At 39.8% G+C, this 19797-nt stretch overlaps 1 protein-coding gene across 1 annotated transcript; it reads right to left on the bottom strand.

Annotated features, from left to right (window-relative positions):
* Nucleotides 1-6447: 6447 nt before the first annotated feature.
* Nucleotides 6448-12373, bottom strand: sla1a (Src like adaptor 1a). Its single transcript, XM_005932928.3, has 8 exons — nucleotides 12183-12373; nucleotides 11686-11782; nucleotides 11243-11342; nucleotides 10953-11039; nucleotides 10593-10696; nucleotides 9901-10032; nucleotides 9290-9419; nucleotides 6448-7773 (listed from the first exon to the last, which is right to left on the bottom strand). Exons 2-8 carry the CDS (start codon nucleotides 11756-11758, stop codon nucleotides 7572-7574), a joined length of 828 nt encoding a protein of 275 aa, XP_005932990.1. The 5' UTR covers nucleotides 11759-11782; nucleotides 12183-12373; the 3' UTR covers nucleotides 6448-7571.
* Between the last annotated feature and the right edge of the window lie 7424 nt (nucleotides 12374-19797).

Below are 19797 nucleotides of genomic sequence, written 5' to 3'. Positions count from 1 at the left end.
AAGACTAGGGCTCCAACCAAGAAGGAGGTGATGCCTGCGTGGCTTATCAAAACTCTGGCTTCTTCTGCACTTACCTAAAAAGAATTATTATGGGGGACGGGATGGAAGTGGTTCATGCAGACAAGGCGTCAGAAAGACATCCAGCAGTTCATTATCAGGGAGAGACATTTTATGAAATCCAGGTTTGTTCTTCACTTTTCATCATTCAATAAAAGTCCAGGAAAACAGGAGGTATGCTGCTCTTAGACATACTGCCTGTCTTTTTTCTTTCCCTGGAAAGCGCCACGGCACATCTGTATCTGACATTAAACAGACTGGGTCACATGCTGCCAAAATGCACATTTAAGCCCTTGATTCACGATTACGTGTGAAAAAAAAAGGTGAAAACAAATAAGAAATGTAAATGTTATACTGTTTTTTGTTTTAATGTTGTCACATGTAACTTTCTGCATACATGAAATGCTCTAAAGCAAGGAATCGTCAGTGTCACAACTAAAATAATACTTTTCCACAACTGATAGATTTAAATGGTTAATCTGCTAAAACGCAACACCATAGAAACTCCAGAGCGTCTTAATCTGGAGATCTCTTATTTTTTTAATAAAGAGATTGTATTTGCAGAGTGGAGTGATCACTTTGAGAAACTTGTGATAAGCCATGTTATTCTTCCTGGAACTATCTGTGCGGTAATCAGCAGCCAAAGGTGCAAACAACTATGTCAGAGCTTTTCTGTTGTTTCTGGTCTTTCTCCAAAAGCAGCACAGCCACAGGCACTGAAAAGTGTGCGTGTGTATGTGTGCGCTTACGTGTCAGTCAACAGGTCAGTGTCTTTAGCAGGAAGATAGTTTACAAGCAAATGCTTTAGAGGGGATGAATATGTGGTTGGCTGTTTAGAAAGTCATCACATTCTCGCAGTGGCAGTAATGTCTTTGAGCTCTTGAAATTTTTACCTTTTTGTTCTGTTAATGGGGATTTCTGAGCAGCAAAAAAATAATGTGCCGAAGTGCACCTAATGCTGAAGCAAAAGGAAAGTGTGAAGGCACATCTCAGAGTTTGAATCTCAGCAGCCGCCTGTCCCCGCATATTTAAGTGGGTTCATATGAGATATTTGTATAACTTTCCATCACCATGTGCGCTGCCCAAAATGTCTCTGATGGTGCAGTAGTTTGCATGAGGAACATGGTAATATTCAGAAAGCATGACCGCTGCCAGGAACTTTCACACCTGCATCGAATTAGAACGCTAAACGCAGAGAGCAGTATTTAAATATTTAAATGCGAGCTTTTAAGAGAAGCAGATTAGGTGTTCCTGGTAGTGGCTGTACTTTCAGGATCTCTCCAGAGCTGTTCAGGGCTCTCTAGCTGGATCGATAAAAAATTGGAGCACAAAGGCCAGTTGTTTCTGAAGTTGGTCCAGTGGTGACGTCATTTCAATGTGACCACTGAAGTGTGAAGACAAGAAAAGCTGCTGCTTATTTTGTTTGCTGTCTGTCCTCTTGCACTGAAGGTGAACTATGATTCAGTCTTTTGTGCCATTGTAATGTCAAGTATGAGTGGTCACTTAAGCTATGTGATAGATTAATGTCCCAGTAGTTGTCTTGACATTTCTCCCTCTCATCAACTCTATATTTTTTATTAATCGAGCATTCATCTCCAGCCCAGAGTCTGACCTGAAACCCATCCATCTTAACTGCCTTTTATTTTTCTTCATTTCACTGACTAGGAAGTGCGTCAGACTTGTTCCTGACGCTAATATGTTCACAACTGCCATCCTGCTTTTCACTCCCAGAGAGCGATGGGCTTCAACGGGAGCTGAAGGCAACGGAAAGAGTGACACAAAGTCCTCTTGCACGTTTAAGCAATTTTTCACAGGTATTGAGATATTAAATGTTTAAATTCTTGACACATGGTTTCACCTGCCAGAGCAGTGAAAATTTAACAAGACTTTTTATAGCATGCTGAAGGCAGTGTATGCTTGCATATTAAGTCACCAACTGGGCTTATTTAGGTTTACCAACAACTGAATTCCCATTTAGAAAGTGCCTGTGGAAAGCTTGTGTTAATTATTTAGAAGAAGCCACGTGGCAAACAGCTGCTCGAAAATCTCCTCACTGAAAATGAGCTTTTTTCCAAGAGGACCCATCCACCTCTTGTAATGGCTGTATAGCGCAGCAGGCAAGGATGCTCTGAGCTTTTACTCAGCTGGCGACTGAGTGACAGCAGAGCCGAGTTATCCTTTCCCCCCCCTCTCCGAATACCTATCCTTCAACTACTTCCAGAAAATAATTTATGCCTCAGGCTGACTTTTTTCAGATTCAAGTGGCTGTTTTCATCATATTTACCCTCTTAGGGTTTTTTTGCCCATTAAAGCAGGCGTTTGCAGATTTCACAACATTTTATTTGGCAAATAAAACGTGCCTGTATTGTTTAGCCATGTTATGGTGGTAACTGGCTGTGAATGAAAGACACCAATCGCACCTAATAACTGTGAACTAAGTCACTCAAGTCTGGATAATAAGGTGTTAGAAGCAACGTTTTTTTTTTGTTCTGTCTTTTTGTTATGTGGAAAATGATATTACAAAGCCGTCCCCTCCAGGATTACCACAGAAAGTGCACAGCATGGCGCTTGTGGGTAATAGCATCTGTCACTGTGTTTACTTTGGCTTTTTTTTGTAACCTTTCTATATTAAACATGTGAAAAAGTAATTCTGTAATGATCATGCACATCACTTCCTCATTCTTTGGTATTTATGTGAAAAAGCTTCAGAAATGGAAGTAGATAGAGATTCCTAGCAGCGCACATAAGACCTTCCCATTCCCTGGCGAAGATGTGGACCTTTGGAGTTTTTCTCTAGTGACTGTTCGGTTCTTGTTTGTTTTCTTCTTGGTCTCTGGACAGCCTTGGATTTGGTTGTGTGTATTGGCTGAGGCCCCTGGTTCAACATTAAAGGCCATGTTCTCATGTGCTGTTTCTGAGAAGAACACTCAGTGCTGTTGACATTACTCTTTGGAGGAGGTTTTTCACCGGATTAGGGGAAACTGTCAAAAGCATTTACACTTGATTAGTGTAATTATTGAACCACTGGCTTCTTAGTAAAACCTTATTATTATCTTTCAATGTGCAGCTACCTTGTTCGTGTCTGTTTTGAGCCTAAAATGGGATAAACATTTGGGGTTTGTCCTAATAACCATGTGAAAATAACATGAAATGAAATATGCCAAAATGCCAGTATTCTACTACCACATCCTGCCAAATCTTGAAGTAGGCAAGCCAGCCATTTGTGACATTTGCCACATCAGTCCACAGTCAGGTGTTTAAACTAATACTGCAAAAGTTACTAAGTGCCCTCATTATCTGTAAAATGTGAGCAAAAGAGTTACAGTTCATAGGGTCAGTGTCATGGCACAGCAGTGGCAAAGCAGTACAATATATGTCCCAATCATTTGCAATAACATATACTTGGAGTATGTACTCAAACTAAACAGAAAATGTGCAATTTCAAACTCAGGGTTAGGCTGATTTTTATTCTATGTCTGCAGGAAGTGGTAAGAGTTAAAGTTAGAGCGGGAAGCCACTTTTCACACCAAAATAAGCACAGGGTAACGTCAGCTCGCAGTGTGAGGTTTTCAGACAGGAAATGAACATACTAATGTCTATCTGCACCATACACTGATCTGCTACGACACTGAGGAAGCTGAAGTGCGTAACAATGATCATCTTATCTTTGCAATGCAACAAGTCCTGGGTGAAAAAAAACAAACAAAGAAAAAAAATACTTAAAAACCGATGATGACTGATGCAACGAAGCAGACAAAGGATTCAAGACAACAACCCAGCATTCAAATTCCCCACGTCCTACTTTGATATAGCATTAAAAGGAATGTGGTGGAAAAAGCCAGAGCCAGAGAGTCAAAGCCAGAGCTGCTCTGATGACACGATCAACACTTAAATGAGCAAAATTCCTAAAGTTGATTATTAAGACCATATAGAAGTTAAAAAATAAGCCATAATGAAAGTGATAGTTTGGAGAAGGAAAGCAGCAATGTAAATTAAAACAGAACATTTCTAATTAAGCAAAGGAAACATTTATGTGGATTTTTAGGAGCTCACAAACAAGCACTGGGTCCCGCAGTGGCAAAGTCAGAGGTTTTTACAGCTGGGCCTTAGGGGTAGTGGAAAGGATGTGATGCGATCAGAAGAACGTGATTAACAGAAAGCAGGCTGTAGGATAAGGGATCTCCATCCATCTCTTCATTTCCTTCACTTATCCCCCTTTTTGTTCTGTGCCTTGATCCCATTTTTAGAGGCCGAGTTATGAGCAGGCTTCAACTCTTCTTCCTCTTTTTGTTTTCATTCAGGAAGAAGAAAAGAGGCCAGAGTGCGTTGTTGGAGTGTTTTTCTTGGTTCTAACATCCACTGCAACATCAAACAAAAATCAAGTTGAGAACAGGAGACTCAAGCTTGAATCCCTTTTGCTCATCATAAAGTCACAGAACCCGGGGGTTTCTCGTAAGTCGGCATGAGCTGCACGGGGATCTGGTTACGTTAAGTTTGAGCTGTATTTTTTCCTCTCTGCGCCTCACTGAGGGCAATTGTTTTCACCATGTACAACAAAAGTGTGATGATTGGCAGGGTGACGGGGTATTACCTTTCTTATCTGCATTAGTGTTACAGTAAGTGCTTGCATGGTTTCAGGGAACAGCTGTTTTTTCTGTGTTGGATCTTCACTGATTTGAATATGAATGAACAGAGTGATCAGAGGCAGAGTTTGTTTTGAATGTATAAGTGACCTTTGATGGACCATGCTTCCCATGGCTCTGCCTTCATTCTGATTCCAAGTTGAACTCTTCAACCCGCTTTCTTCACCTCAGTTGTTCAACTTTAAGCAGAAAATGTGTCATGTGGACAAACCGCACTAACAGCAAAACAGCAAAGTCGCTCAGCGCGCAATCTTCCTACGGTTTAGCCTCCAGTCTTTTCTCAACTGGTTGCACATGGTCTGCAGAGGGGGCCTTATGTGAGAAGTCACTAACGCTGACTGGAAAGCAGTCTCTGCATGGTGCAGCAGTAGGCTACCAGACGTGTGTGTCTGCATCACTGATTGTTCCATTCAACACACACACACTCACGCGCATACACCGTGTAACCCCACTTGCAGATATTTTACGAGACTTTAAAACAAGCCAACAGAACTATTTGATCTTGCTTTTTAACGGAGAAGAAAGTGCTGAGTTTGCCTGTACTGATTGCACACAGTTGGCTCATAAATTTCACAAAAAAACAAATAAATACAATTTGGCAAGGTCGCCAAAGTTGTAGCGCATATGTTCTGGAACGTAAAGCAATTTCCTGAACTAATCTTCTACAACATACATTCTCTGCAAATGCTCCAAGGCTCATTTCATTTTCTCTAAACCCTTTTCTCTTCATCAAAATCATTTCATCATTTTTTTTTAAATATTTCAGAATGTAAAAGAGGTCAAACAGTCCAGTATTTCATATATTTTTGTTATTTTCTGTATGCAAACACAGGCCAAACGCAGACCTGTGCTTTAACCTCTAGGACACTGTTCCTGTTTCAGCCATAATGCACTACACGTAGTTGAAATTTTCCCACACATCTGACTGATTCGACAGCTCTTCTGCTTGCTTCCTCGGACGCGTTCGTCATTCTTAGTTTCAGACTCGAAAACATCGGCAGTTTTGCTCGGGTTCATTGCAGATTTGCAGTAAGATATGATCTTATTAAAAAGAAGTTGTTCCATAAGACCTTGCAGAATAGCGGAAGTTGAGCAAATATCAATAGGCCGACTGTGTGTTTGTGAAGAAATCAGAATTCAGAAGTTCTCAGAAATTTCCCATCATGCCGCCACATCAGATGAACAGTGGGTACAGTATTAAATCTGAGAGGGTGAATGAAAAACAGGATGCTTTGACTTTTGTTCTCATGGGCTCACATTTGCCTAAAGAAATCTCATGCTAAATAGGGGGAAGCCCAAATCCCTTTCTATGTGGTTAACAGCTCATTTTCTCAAAAGGGGAAGTCTTTTTTTTTTTTAAATATCTTTTTTCTCTCCATTTTTCAGCACCAACACTGGTGCAGAAAGTGCAAAATATATGCATGAGTTGCAAATGGTGCACAGACAAGCATGACGATAAGAGATTGGTGATGAAACTAATTGATGACTATTCGCTAATTTGGTTCAGTGAACTGTTACGTTAACAGTAAACCTAACCTTGAATCACAATATGCTTTTTTGATGTTGTTGTTTTTGGGGTTTTTATAGGAAGCAGTCGTCCTCGGGTTGAGTCTTGAGCTTCACACACCTTCACAGCTGGTGGGATATTTTTGTCTTACTTTTAGGTCATGTGCGTGTTTTTCTGCTTAAATTTAAACATGCAGTACACCGATGTTTACCAGAAATACTGTGACCTCTCTAATGGTTAGTATTGCAGTTGACTGGTCTTTATTCCCATGAAACATTAAATAAAACATAAGGCAAAAAAGCATCAGACTATTACCATAACAGTCATTCCTGTAATTGATTGATACATGAAACATGATAACTGGTACATATTAATTATATACAGTATTCACACGATCCTGTTGCACTAGTAACACTAAAATATTGTTACCAAGCCCGGTAACGATATTTGTAACCTGAGTTGCTCAAGTTAGATAAATTATTACACAGGAACATACATTTCAGTGTTTAGGAAACATTAATAAACTAAAAGAAAATTACAAGAAGAAGAAAAAAAACTATTTTGTGAACAACCCACACAGCATATATTATTGATAAACCATTTGGAGCCTTATCGTGCTTCACAGAAGTGATTATTTTCCACCCTCTGGGGATATTTAAAGGGCCAGTTCACTCAAATTACTAAAGCGGATTATATTTTTTACAACCTCTGTCTATACACATGGTCTCACTCTCTTGATCGGTGGGTCACACCACAATGAAAGCCATTAATTAGAGGTTGGTTGTTGATAACTGCGACACTGGCTTGTGTAGTGAATCTCATAGTGAGAATTAATATTGAATGGCAACTATAAGAGGAATCCACATTTTGCTCAATTCCCCCTATATTTGTGTGTGAATATATGATCTTCATCTTCAATGCATCAATTTAGCCCCCAAATTCAAATGATCTGAGTTTGCCTGTGTCTCAATATGACCATTTTACCATAGTAATAAAACTTAAAATAGTTTGAAAGCCACAAAAAGCCATATGCATATAATTAGAATCTCTCCCACATCACTCATCACACCATAATGCCAAGCTTTGTTTTTCCGCCCTGCGTTCGGGTATTCACATCTAAATTGCACCGTCATCCAGTTCAACTACTTCACAAGTGTAATTGGTCATGCGATTTGCGTTATTGTTAAAAGTACTTCAAAGTGCTCAAAGTAGAAACAATGAAACGCCTCGATGTTTTGGGGTAATAGTTTCGGCTCAGTACTGTTCTCTGCTGGCTCTGAAGGAATCGTTAGTAGATTTCAGAGGAAGTTGTCTACTGGCCTCCACTTAAAAATAGTCCGGTCTTTTTAGCTTCACTGTTGCATCTAGAAGTCCTCGTCATAGTCAGTGTTCGGAAGGCCATTTTCAGGAAGCACATACAGCGATTTGCTTTTCTTCTTCCTGCTATCTGATTTCACCCGTGAAGGGTCTTGATCGCCAGCAAAGGACAGGTAGGCAGCGATGCTGTTCCTGACTCCATAGCTCACCATGTTTTCGTTGCAGGCGTCTGTGCTGACCAGCTGGTTCCTGTAAAGTGTAGAGATGAATACAATTAATCCCACCTTAGAATAAGGACAAACCTTCAGTAAAATGCTGGATTTGAGTGCAGTGGTCAGGTTCTTTGTTTTTTTTTACTCAGTTTCAGCATTTAATGTGTTTTCTAACCTGTAGCCTCACACATTTTTTCTTCTTCACATACGTAAGCACTTTTAACCTAACATTTAAACAGGTGCATTAGGGACAATTCAAAGTTCAGTCTGTCGCCCAAAGAAATTTCAAAATGGAGCCAGAGGCTGAACCACTGACCTTCACATTTAACCGTTAACCAGGCTCCACCCCCACAGCTGCCTCAGATATTCATTGCTGCCTCTTTTTTAATGTCATGATTCGCCGATTTCTTTATAAAATATCTTTTGCATATTTAATAAAGATTAAAAAAAGGAAACTTATAACCGTCATACTATGGTTATTATAACTAAACTTAAAATGTAACTTAAAACTTAAATGGAAACTAAATATTAAAAAATAATAATTTCTGAAAACCAACATTAAAGTGAAAAATAGACTTTTGAAAAAAACAAAACATGAATGGAAACAATTTTGTGATCTTAGAAAAATATGTAACATAAATTGAAAATAATGAGGAAATACTGTATCATGGGTTTTAGTATTTGTTCGTTTGGTAAAGATTTAATTACAGCTTGTCAGATGAGACACTGGTGGACATGTTGATTGTGGCTCCTGAGTGTCAGCTGTTTTTTTTCCTGCTTTTCCTAAATCTTGCCTCTGACAAATGCCCTCCATACAATAATAAATAAAGAATAAACAGTGTAAACAGTTAGGGTGAATTAACAGAAACAGAACATCCAGGGCAACAGTGCTTTGTTCTGTTACTCCACTGTGAGCTTTCTGTTGTTGAAGCTCAAATATATCCCCATGATACTGATGCACAAAGTTGGTTAGATGCTGGATGTAGATTTTTTTTTTAACAGTGCTTAAATGTGTTTTTCATTAAAATGCATTAAAATTGTATCTCAAAGGCTTAACGTTAAGGCGGGACAAAGATGGCAATTTTGAATTTTATTCAGTTCAGTTCAGCTCAGTGTTATTTATATCGTGCCAAATCACCATAATAGTCACCTCAATGCACTTTGTACAGTAAGGTAAAAACCCTACAGTAATACAAGAGAACCTTATTAATCAGACCACCCTCTATGAGGCAACACTTGGCATCAGTGGGAAGGAAAACCTCCCTTTTAACAGGAAGACCGAAGAACCAGCTTCAGGGAGGGGCAGCCAACTGCCAACTGCCCACAACATGCACTGTCACACTAACATGCTTCTAACTTGATCTTCTGACAAAGGCCAGCTCCCAATGTTGCAGTTTTAAAATAAAGTGGACAGACTTTTCCCCCCAGTTCTTCCCTGCTCTTGCTCCTCCACTGGGCAGCTTTTGTGCAATTCTGGCTCACAAATATTCAAATAAACACACTTCATGGCTGTCGCCTTCATAGCAAAATATTTATTTGAATCTCATCTGTACCTGTCTACTTTGTTCCAGTCAAAGTTGCGTCGCATCACTACAGGTGGAGCTCCAAGACTCGCATCTGGCGGCTGAATCGTGCCAGACAGGCAGGGCGAGGTCAGCACACAGCATAACCCATCTGCAGAATCTGAAAATGCAACAATAGGGGAAGTAAAATACAGCCCCCAGGCAAGACGAGCAAAGAACAAACATAAAGTTGCAAAATTTGCATGAACCACTCAACACTTGACCGCTCTAGCAAACATACAAAGCAAACTTATATATGTGTCAAGAGTATTGCACTACTTCAGCAATTATCACAACTGCTTTTCCTCACTGTGTACACAACAGTGCTTATCAAACATGCAAGTTGTATCTCATTTCCCGTTGTGTTCCAAAAATATTCTTTCAGTGGAGGAAATATATATAGAGGCTGAAACACTGATAACAAATACTTCTATATTAAGAACATGAAACTGTATTTTTGTTCATCTAAGCGTGTGTGGTTTCTGAAGTTCGTTAGTACTTATATGTGTGTGTGTGTGCCCCTACACATGATGAGTTTGTTCACTGTCTCACATGTGAACTAAAGGTCTATGAGAAAGCAACATATTTACGTATCTACTCACCAGAATAATGATTGATCATATCTTCAAGGCATTGGAAAGTGAGACGTGGGGAGATGTAGTACCAGCTGTTGTCAAGTCTGAAGATACGATAGTGCTTTACACTCCTGTGCCTCACTGAGAGCGAATACAGACCTGAAGATGTGACACGCATCGCATGCTTTGAAGACAGGCTTTCAATAATGACATCAATCTTGAAACAAGACCATATGATTAATAACAATAACATCAATAACTACGGCTTTGAGACAAAGCAGAAGCAACGTGAAGTTCAGTCATGTGGTGTAGTTTCCATCTCCTGTCAAGTTTAGTCATTGGATTTATTTATTTATCACAGGTCAATGGGACTTTGGCCCAGTTAGAAGTCATTTCCCTTTTTACGTGTCTTTACAGATATAGTTTGACATTTTGGGAGATAGGCTGTTTGCTTTCCATCCATTCAGCCTAAAGATGCAACCAGCAGGCATTTGGCTCAGCTTAGCTTAGCAGTCATTGGCCTGCTTTATCTAGACCTCAGTAGCAGCTTGCTGCTTCCTCCCCTTTCCAGCTATGGTTAACTGAGCGGTTAATGGTGTGACTATGCTGATGTCCTGTGTCGGTAGTTAAGTCTCAGAGGTAGTTCACGATTGCTTTTAACTTATTCACAGAAACCAAGAATTGGAATCAAATGAAAGTAGTCGTTTACTTGTTCTTACCTCTCTCCCTTGTGCTTTCTCGGACCAGAAAAGAACCCACTCTGTTCCCGGGTAGAAGAAGCAGTTCTTCCGCCTTCTGCCTCTCCACACCTTCAAACAGCCAGCTGATTGAACCAAAAGAAAAATAAAACCCAAATGAGTATCTAATTCCAGATTAAATACTAGTGGGGATAATAATATAAATCATCATATTTATTAAATCAGCACAAACGCAGCTGTAATATAGGGCGCATCACCAATATGTCATGCCCATTCTATTAAAACGACAGCTCGTAAAGCAGAAGGACCTATTTTTATCAAGTTCAAGCAAACCAACCAGACCAGTGGAACGGAAGATAGTGTCAGTGAGGTGTTACTTACCCATGGTACACTCGTGCTACATGGCTGCCGGGTATGTAGTTCTCCTTCCCCGTTTGGATAGAGCGCACTCTCCACCAATAAGCCTCCCTGACGACGACACAGAAGCAAAGAGGAATTAAAAACTGACCTTTTGCCGAGCCACTTCTCTAAATTACACATTTAGAACACTCCATTACAAACAAACCTTTCTTTTTGACTTTGGTTTCCTTTTGCTGCACATAATCTCCAAAACTTTTCTCTTTTCTTTTCTTTTCTTTTTTTCAATTAGAAATGCAAGCACATGAACTTACTGCGCAACCACTTTGAGCTTTTCTCCCAGTCTGTAGATCGGCTCGCTGATTTCAGGAGCAGGATAGTCCTGGAGCACCACCACCACCTCGTCTTCTGTGCCTGCAAAAAAAGTAATATTTGCAGCATTTACTGGCAGCCAAATGTTGCCGTTGTGATTTAGAAATAACTAAAACTGTCCGAAATCAGTTTTTAAGACTAGATTTGTGATTTCTTATGTATGTGTACTCGTGATTTGTGTTTAATTGCCTAGGTTCAATTGCCACATCATCATAGGCATGCATAATGAAACATGGCGAAACAGTAAATTCTGGTATTCAAGATACCAGTGTCTCTTCGGTCAGGGATTATCACAGTGACTGTTGTTGCTGCCAAGAGTGCAGAAAGCTCCCAATCTGTAGTTTTTATCAGCCTGCGCTATTTATACACTAAAAGGACATCTTACCCTTCAGAGAGGTTTCAGGGTTTCCGGTGTTGACCTTGTTCTCAGCACTCACACCTCGCATCACATTCCCCATCCTCCAGATGGACTAGACTCCAGCCTGAAGTCAGGACAAAAAGAAAAAAGACAGACAGGAATCACTAGTACACGTCTCTCTGCTCTTGATCTTGTAGTCTACATACTGACCATTGAGCTATATCTCAACTGACACGTTTGTTGCAAAATGGGGAAGCTGAGGCTAGATGTTATCGAACCTATTTTTCCATTGCAGCACCGAGCTTTGTGTACTAACTAACAGACTGTGAATTTAGATATTGCCACATCATATACCTAAACTTCAAATGATCTTACATAACGCATATTATGATTAATCCATGAAAGCATTTCGACAGATCCTGCCTGTATTTATAAGTCACAGTATGTAGCAAGACAGCTGGCTAGTATGAAGAAGCGACAGGTCCGCTTGAGCAGATGCAGCTCAGCAAAGTGTGAACACTTACTTGCAAAATTTGTGGCTCGTTGTTTCCGATGGCATCAAGGCCAGCGAGAGAGATGATGACCCAAACAGGGCATCGCGGCAGCAGCAGAATCTGGAACTAGAACGGCACCATCTTCACAAGAGTTTACAGGAATGACATGTCACCCACTGGGGTGACAGCTCTGCATCTGACTGCAAACTCACTTCCTGTAATGAAATGAGGAAGAGAGCAGGCAAGAGTGTTGTTGAGAAACACGGTGAAACATGCAAGAAGAGACTTCACAACAGCCTCGCTGTTAGGGAAACCAAAAGCGCCGCTGGGGTTTTTTGTTGTTGACATTTTGAATTTATAGGTGGGCTTTCTTTCATAATGTTTTGGTTTCACAAAGTCAGTGCTGATCGCCAATAGTGAGTGTGCTTTTCCCCCAAAATAACGATGACAGTAATAATCTGTTCAAATCATTCAAGCCCCATGGGGAACTTTCAAACTTGGTTAGGTAAAACCAGTAGTATTCAAAATGCTAAAATCATATCAGTGTAGTTCTCTTTTTGAAAACCCCTCAAGGGAAGATTAAGAATACTTTGACAGAATCAGCAAAACTACCCTTATTGTTCGTAGACTGTGGGAATTAAGTATCCAGAGAGAAACATCTGACTGTTAGGCAACACTGCTTTTACAACAACTGTCCATTTTTTCAAATCATATACAAAGTTTATAATAGCCTATAGCTTATATTCCATGTTACATGGAAAAAAAAAAAAAAAAAAAAAAAAAAAAAAAATATTTATTATATTATATATATATATATTTATTATAAGTTATATATATATATTATAATATAATATATATATATATTAAAATACACACAAGCTTCTCTGGAGTCATAGCAACACTTGTGACATCACTGCTTTTTCTTGCAGTCTCGAGGTGTTTGTCTCAGGCAGGAACTCATATTACCCTGTATGTTGAAAAGCGGCACTGAAGATGTGTTACAATGGTACCAAACATCCCAATGTGACAAACTGGGAACGTGAGGCTGCGGTAATGTATCCTTTTATTTCTGATCCCACAAATGGAACATGTGGGGTACCACAAAAATGCCAAAAAGTGCTTGGCAGGCCCCCGGCACTGGCAGAGCCCAGTATGTGTCTCCTATGTGCCTTAATTCAACCAACTAACTCTGGACAGCTATTTATAATCTCAGCTAATGTTTAAAAATGTAGTACAAAATATGGTTATGTAACTGTATTTTTCATATTAAAACCTGGATTATTATTCTTCAAAACTACGCTTTAGTGAAATCTTTAAAAGACTGAGTTAGTCTTTCCTTTTGGTTTTTGGTGGAAAGGGGGATAAGGTTAGCTCTGAGTGATAAAATTCCTAAGAGGAAGTACACAGAGTCATGCATCACATCATGTACCAACTGAACTGCGACTAAACCATGCTTTACGCAGTTCTGTTCTGTGTAGCAGCAGATACTGTGGCTTGGTGGCTACCGTGAGACTCCAGGACTCTAACAGCTGTGGTTGCCAGGAAGGAAGTCTCCACCAGCTTAGAATGAAAATAAATACCAGGTAGTTTGTGTGCTGACCAAATTTACTTTTATCTTTAGAATTTTTAGCACTTCTATGTAGGTTTTTTTTTTTTTTTAGCTTTCACAGGACAGTTATCTGTTATGCCATCTCTGTCCTATTCAGGCATTAACAGTCATATGTGGATGACTAAATAGAGAAGAAGGTTTAGCAGTGTGACATGCATCACATTTCACACTAAGCTAACTATAGCTGTACTATTAGAGTGTTTCCCGCTGTAAATGTGGCAGGGCGTAAAGTAGTGTAAAGAAATGTTGAAAAAGTTGGAAAAGTGATACTGATATGAAATGTTAGTTTAAAAAACAATTTGTATGAATGAAGCTGAAAAAGATGTAAGTAGTAAAAGATGTAAGTAGTAAAAGATGTATGTAGTATTAGAGCACACAAAGGTAATCGATAATTCTGTAAAGCCTGGAACATTTTCTTTTTTCTTTCATTACACAGACTTTCTACTTCTTCAGGTCCTGGTTGCTGTCTCTTGCAGTGCCAGGGCGATGTGTGTTTTTGAGTGAATCATACTTTCATCAGACATTACACACGTGAACCAGCGGGGCTGTCCACATTAGCCTCACTTCAATGAGCCTCTTTGTTACTTAAAGATCAGATATTTATTTCCCCTCTTCTTTAAGGCAATTCATTCTCCATCACATGTCATCCTTTTGAGATCTTTCTAGACTAAGTATTTGTTTACTTGGTCATTTAGACTAACAACAGTGTGTGGGCTAGTGCAGTTATTTAAAAACATAGGAAATGAAATTATAAGTGGGCATTACACCACCAAACGCTGTTATTGTTTCCATTACTTGTAAAACAATGACTTGAAACCCAGTCCTGTTTTTACTGAGATCTGCGTTCTATGATCTCTTATACATTGTTCTTTATTATTTATCCATACATCCAACCATTTATCTTCTCCTGCTTACCCAGTTACCAGTGGAGGAAATATACATAGATGGTGAAACACTTCATATGTATTGCAGGTGCTGCAGTTTAAGCAGAGAAGTCCAGGTTTTCCCCTCCATGGCGACTTCTTCCATCCCACTCAGGAGCACATAAAGGTCAGTTAAAATTCCAAGACAACTGCCTTGGTTCAGTTGGCTCGGGAAAATATTTCCTTTATTATACATTTCTTAAATAAAAAGACCTATTTCAAGATGTTGTCTGTGAAGTCATAAATATATCCTGTAGATCATTCATCGGATAATCCATTGTTTTACATTTATGTCTGTGAAGGTTCTCAGTCATCCAGGTCATTGCCTAGAACTGAAGAAGCTTCTCGGATGAGAGGTGAAATGTCTTAAAGCAACTTAAAGAAGTCCAGACGTTTTACATTTATCTGATTCAGCGTCATGGTGGAGGGGGATGGAACCTATCCCAGCTGTCAAGGGGCAAGAAGCAGGGTACATCCAGGACAGGTCACTGGTCTGATAGCACTCACATTTAGTGTCAGTTTAAAATCACTAATTAGTCTAAACCCACTAACTGCATGACTTTAGGAGGAACCCAGAGAACCCACACAGACACAAGGAGAACATATAAACTTCACACAGAAAGACCTTGGCCAGATGTTGGAGTCGAACCCTCCCCTCACCCGCCTGCTGTGAGGAAATAGTACTAACTACTGTGCAACCATTCTACACAGCTGTAAAGGCATATTTCCTAAAATATGCATATCAGCCCATCAGTACCCTTAGATCTGGGTCGTATAAAAAAACATGTCTTTATTCAAAAGCTGCATACAGCTGCTGTATGTAGAGGTGTCACACTGGCTGTGTTATTATCTTTTGCTGCCAGTCAGTTTCCCATCTTTGATAAAAGTAAAATAGTTTTCAAGTGATTGATGCACCAGTGCTGGTGCATAACGCGTGTTGGGGAAGTTGTGAGGTTTCGCTTTGAAGATGGTCGATGATTTGTAAGCACTGTTTTTATGGGGGTTTGGGGGAGAGAGTAACACCGTTTTTTTTTCCTACTCCGACTCTCATAAAGACAAAAGCTGTCTGTCTGTGGCTGACGCTGGCCTCTGCTGCCAGAGGCTACTGTGCTGCAGTCTGGATGTGTTTGAACATTTCAAGGAGAATTGACCGCCACGCCCTCTTTCTAAAGTTACTAAATTACTAGCTGTGAGGAATTCCCATCATATTTTTTTTCCTCTAAATCAAGACACACTCGGATGCCTTGAACCTCTTCTGTAATGAATCGCTCCACAGTTCCTCTTTTTCCTAAAAAACAATACACATTCCTCTTGTTTGGACACCGAGACTTGGTCTTTATGTGGTCGCTGTGTTCTCCCACAGTAATAAGCAGTATCTAAATACAGAAGCAAAACTGACCCCACTGGACTCTAAACCACAGAACTGACAGGAACGGGCGTGAACTGCTTACATTTGCTTCTGAATATATCTGAACATTTTTAATGTTTTTTGAGAACAGTTTTTATCCACAGGCTTTATATGTTTGTAGCACTTTTACGTTTTAAAAAACAAAATCCAAAATATGCGTGCAAAAAAAGCTAAAATCCTTCAGCAGTTAACCTGTTATTATTAATATAATGTAGTCACTGTATGTGGGTCATTCAGGCATCTGGAGCATCTTATCCACTAAACCGTCTGTGGGAGTAATCGTCCCTCCCTGCTTCTCCCATCTATTAATGCATTCCTCTGAACTTCCAATGATATTCCTTTGAATTTTGGCAGCAGTGTTATTTCTATTTGCTAATTTAACAAATCAAAACAATCGTATTGACCAAGAGTTTTCCCCAAAGTCTGTTTCAGCAGACCCGTTTTGGGGATTTTAATGGCAACATAATTGGACAAAATTGCATGCAGAAATGTGTTTTTGCAAACCACTGTATCATTATCATGGACTTTGTGACGAAAGAGGGCACAGAACTGAAAAGTCGCCCACTGTATAATCTCTCCTGGCTGCCAGTGAAGCAGAAACAGACTTCCACAGAGAATTAACAACAACAACGTTTTAGACATGAATGCCTCGCCGGTCCTTAAACATTAAGTCCAGTCAGCTACAATAAATGAAGCTTGACATGACGCCATAGGAAAGTATTACTCATGACAATTACATCACTAACATTACTATGAACTGTGACCACTATAAAGACAAAACGCTACTGGGAAATGTGGATGGCATTGTGTTAAGCAGAACTGTGGCTACCTTTTTACCTTTTGTCAAAATAACTGTATTATCTGAACTCAAATACTAAAACCAGTTTTACTGCAGGGTCAGCAAAGGCAGTTTTATTGGGGTTGGTTTCACATGCCTGTGTATGCGCACTATGTCTGTCTGTACAATGTATGCATGTGCATGCAAACCTGCTTGCCATCCAGTTTCCATGTCAGCACTGCCTATATCTAGTGATAAAAGCATGCAACTTGTGATGGCGTGTGATAGCACAGCTGATATCCTGTTTAATTTTACATTATCAGCAAGTGTTTGTTGATTTGTGAAACTGCATTTTCACTTATTTCTTATAGGGTGCCAGTTACAATTTTCCTTTCTTTTTGTTATATGTGCCGTATATATACAGTAAATACTTTGTGCATAGTTAAATGTTTATATAGTAAATGTGGTCAAAGTGTCAAATAATGAAGCCAGTGTATTTAAAATCATCCAAAAGCTTCTAGTTCAGATCCAAAGGTTCAGCTTTCATCATTTGACTTATATTGATATCTAGGAAATAGCCAGAAAACACAGCTGCTGCTGTAAATGTCATGAAAAACATTAAACTTATAAATTGAATACGTAATTTGTAAGTATTCTATTCGTTTTTTGTACCTAGGTCTAAATACATGATGACACATATCACAGATCGTAACTCCAGGCTGCTTCTTATGAAAATCTCGTCTCATTCTTTGTTACCTGAATATTTCATTCAGGTTATTTTCTTGAAGTTTCACAACGATTTTACAGGCTGAGTGAAACATGCTTCTGTTAACACTCACAAGCTACCAGGTTACCTGCTTGTTCATATCTCATGAGCCAATCACTTGGCAGCACCTGGGTACATTTAGGCACCCAGAGTCAGTCAAGGTGACCTGCTGAAGTTCAAACCTAGCTTTAGAATGGGAAAGAATGAATTTAAATGTGGCGTGTTTGTTGGTGTCAGACAGGCTCGTCTGAGTATTTCAGAAACTGATGATCTGCTGGGATTTTCCAACACAATTTTTCCTCAGAATTTTCTGAAAAAGAGAAAATACCCAGTGAGCAGCAGTTCTCTGGAAGAACATTTCTTGTTGATGCCAGAGGTCAGAGGAGACTGTTTCCAACTGAAAGAAAGGCAACAGTAACTTAAATAACCACTCATTATGAGAAAGGTAAACAGGGCTGAAACAGAAGACCATCTCTGAAGGCACAGCATGTCGACCCTTGAAGCAGATGGGTCACAGCGGTAGAAGACCACACCAGGTGCCACTCCTCCCAGTGAAGAACAGGAAACTGAGGCTATAAGTTGCTTGTCTGAGGAGTCTTAACTCCTGCAATAATGTTTAGGTGGCAGGGTCATAGTTTGACATATACAACATGAAAGCATGGATCCATTCTGTCTAGTGTCATCATCAGGCTGCTGTTTTTGGTATAATTATGTAGAGGATGTTTTTCTTGGCACACTTTCAGTCGCTTGGAACCAACTGAGCATCTTTTAAACACCATGGCCTACCTGTGCATTTTTGCTGACCGTGGTGGCTGCTTCCAATATAGTAGTGAGCACGAAGCTACTTAAATACCCTCCACAGTCACGAAATCTAAATCCAACAGAGCACCTTTGGACTGGTGGAACAGGAGGTGGAACTGGATGTGCAGCCAAAACATTTGCAGGACCTGTGTGATGCTATCATGTAAATATGGACCAACATCTCTGAGGTAAGTTTCCAGCAGCTTTTTGAATCTGTGCCATAAAGAATTAATACAGTTCTGAGGGCAAAACGTGGTCCAACTCAGCACTAGGAAAGTGTCGGTAATAAAGTGTCTGGTGAGTTTCTGTCTGAGTATAACAAGTAAAGTGATCAGCATAAAATCTCTTCAAGACAGTAAGGGTATCCAAGGTTTTCCAGGACAGATGTGACATTGTGCAAGCAAGTATGAGGTGCGGTCTTGCTGTAATCGTGCTATTAAATTAACAGTTCCACCTGCACTCTAATCCCTAAAGCTGTGCTCTGCAAATAGTAAAAGTGTTCCATCATTTAAGCTCTTTAAGCTCTGTAACCAGTGCTTCCATTAGGGTCACCTGTGTATTTTTATGTCAGCCACACCCTCCAGTTTCATGTGCACACTCACACATGCACACAGTGAGGATAATGCCAGTCTTCACGTGCAGGGTTGGGTAACTATTGGTTACTTTGCCAGCCAGCCCTGTCAAGCCCATAATGAGAGTCTGCATCAGTGGACTCACTCACTCCCTTCAGCAACGCAGATGGGAGTTTACAGTTTATCGCTGCATCATCATCTGTTACCCACTTATTACAGGGCTGTGGGCTGTTTTCGTGCCGCATGTCTTCGCTGTGCACCTGCAAAAGTATGTCCACCCACTGAAGGCACACTGCTGTTTCCAAGACATCTAAATCCCTAAAAGCCCCAGAGCCAGATCTGATGTGCAGCATGTGTTTAGTAACTTGAAACATATACTGAGTGATGTACAAATGTGTGGAATGTAATAATTGAGCAGATTTTGTCATCTAAGCGCTGTGATCTTTGCTATCTTGGGGTATATTTTTCGAGAGTGATGTTTGTAAAGACAAATAATAACAGTGAAATCACTGGTGGAAAGTGATCTTACTAGTTCAAGTAAAGAGAAGGAATATGAATGAACACAAACAGACACTGAGTCTTTTGGGGTTATGTTGAGTAGCAAATAAGTAGCTGATGATTGTACTTTTGAAGGAAAAGTTAAGCCAAGTGAGAGTTACATAATACAGGAAGCCCTCAAAATGTTTTTTCCACTGGCTGCTTTACAGATCATTGAGGACCTGCTGGTACTTCAGGCTGATTATTGGCTTTATTACTTTTCTGAGAAACAGTCCTCAGTGGAGCAGTGA

The sequence above is a fragment of the Haplochromis burtoni genome, unplaced genomic scaffold (genome assembly GCF_018398535.1).
Source record: "Haplochromis burtoni strain Fernald_Lab_line unplaced genomic scaffold, NCSU_Asbu1 Contig_163, whole genome shotgun sequence".
Lineage (NCBI taxonomy): Eukaryota > Metazoa > Chordata > Actinopteri > Cichliformes > Cichlidae > Haplochromis > Haplochromis burtoni.
This window is presented reverse-complemented; position numbering and strand designations above follow the sequence as displayed.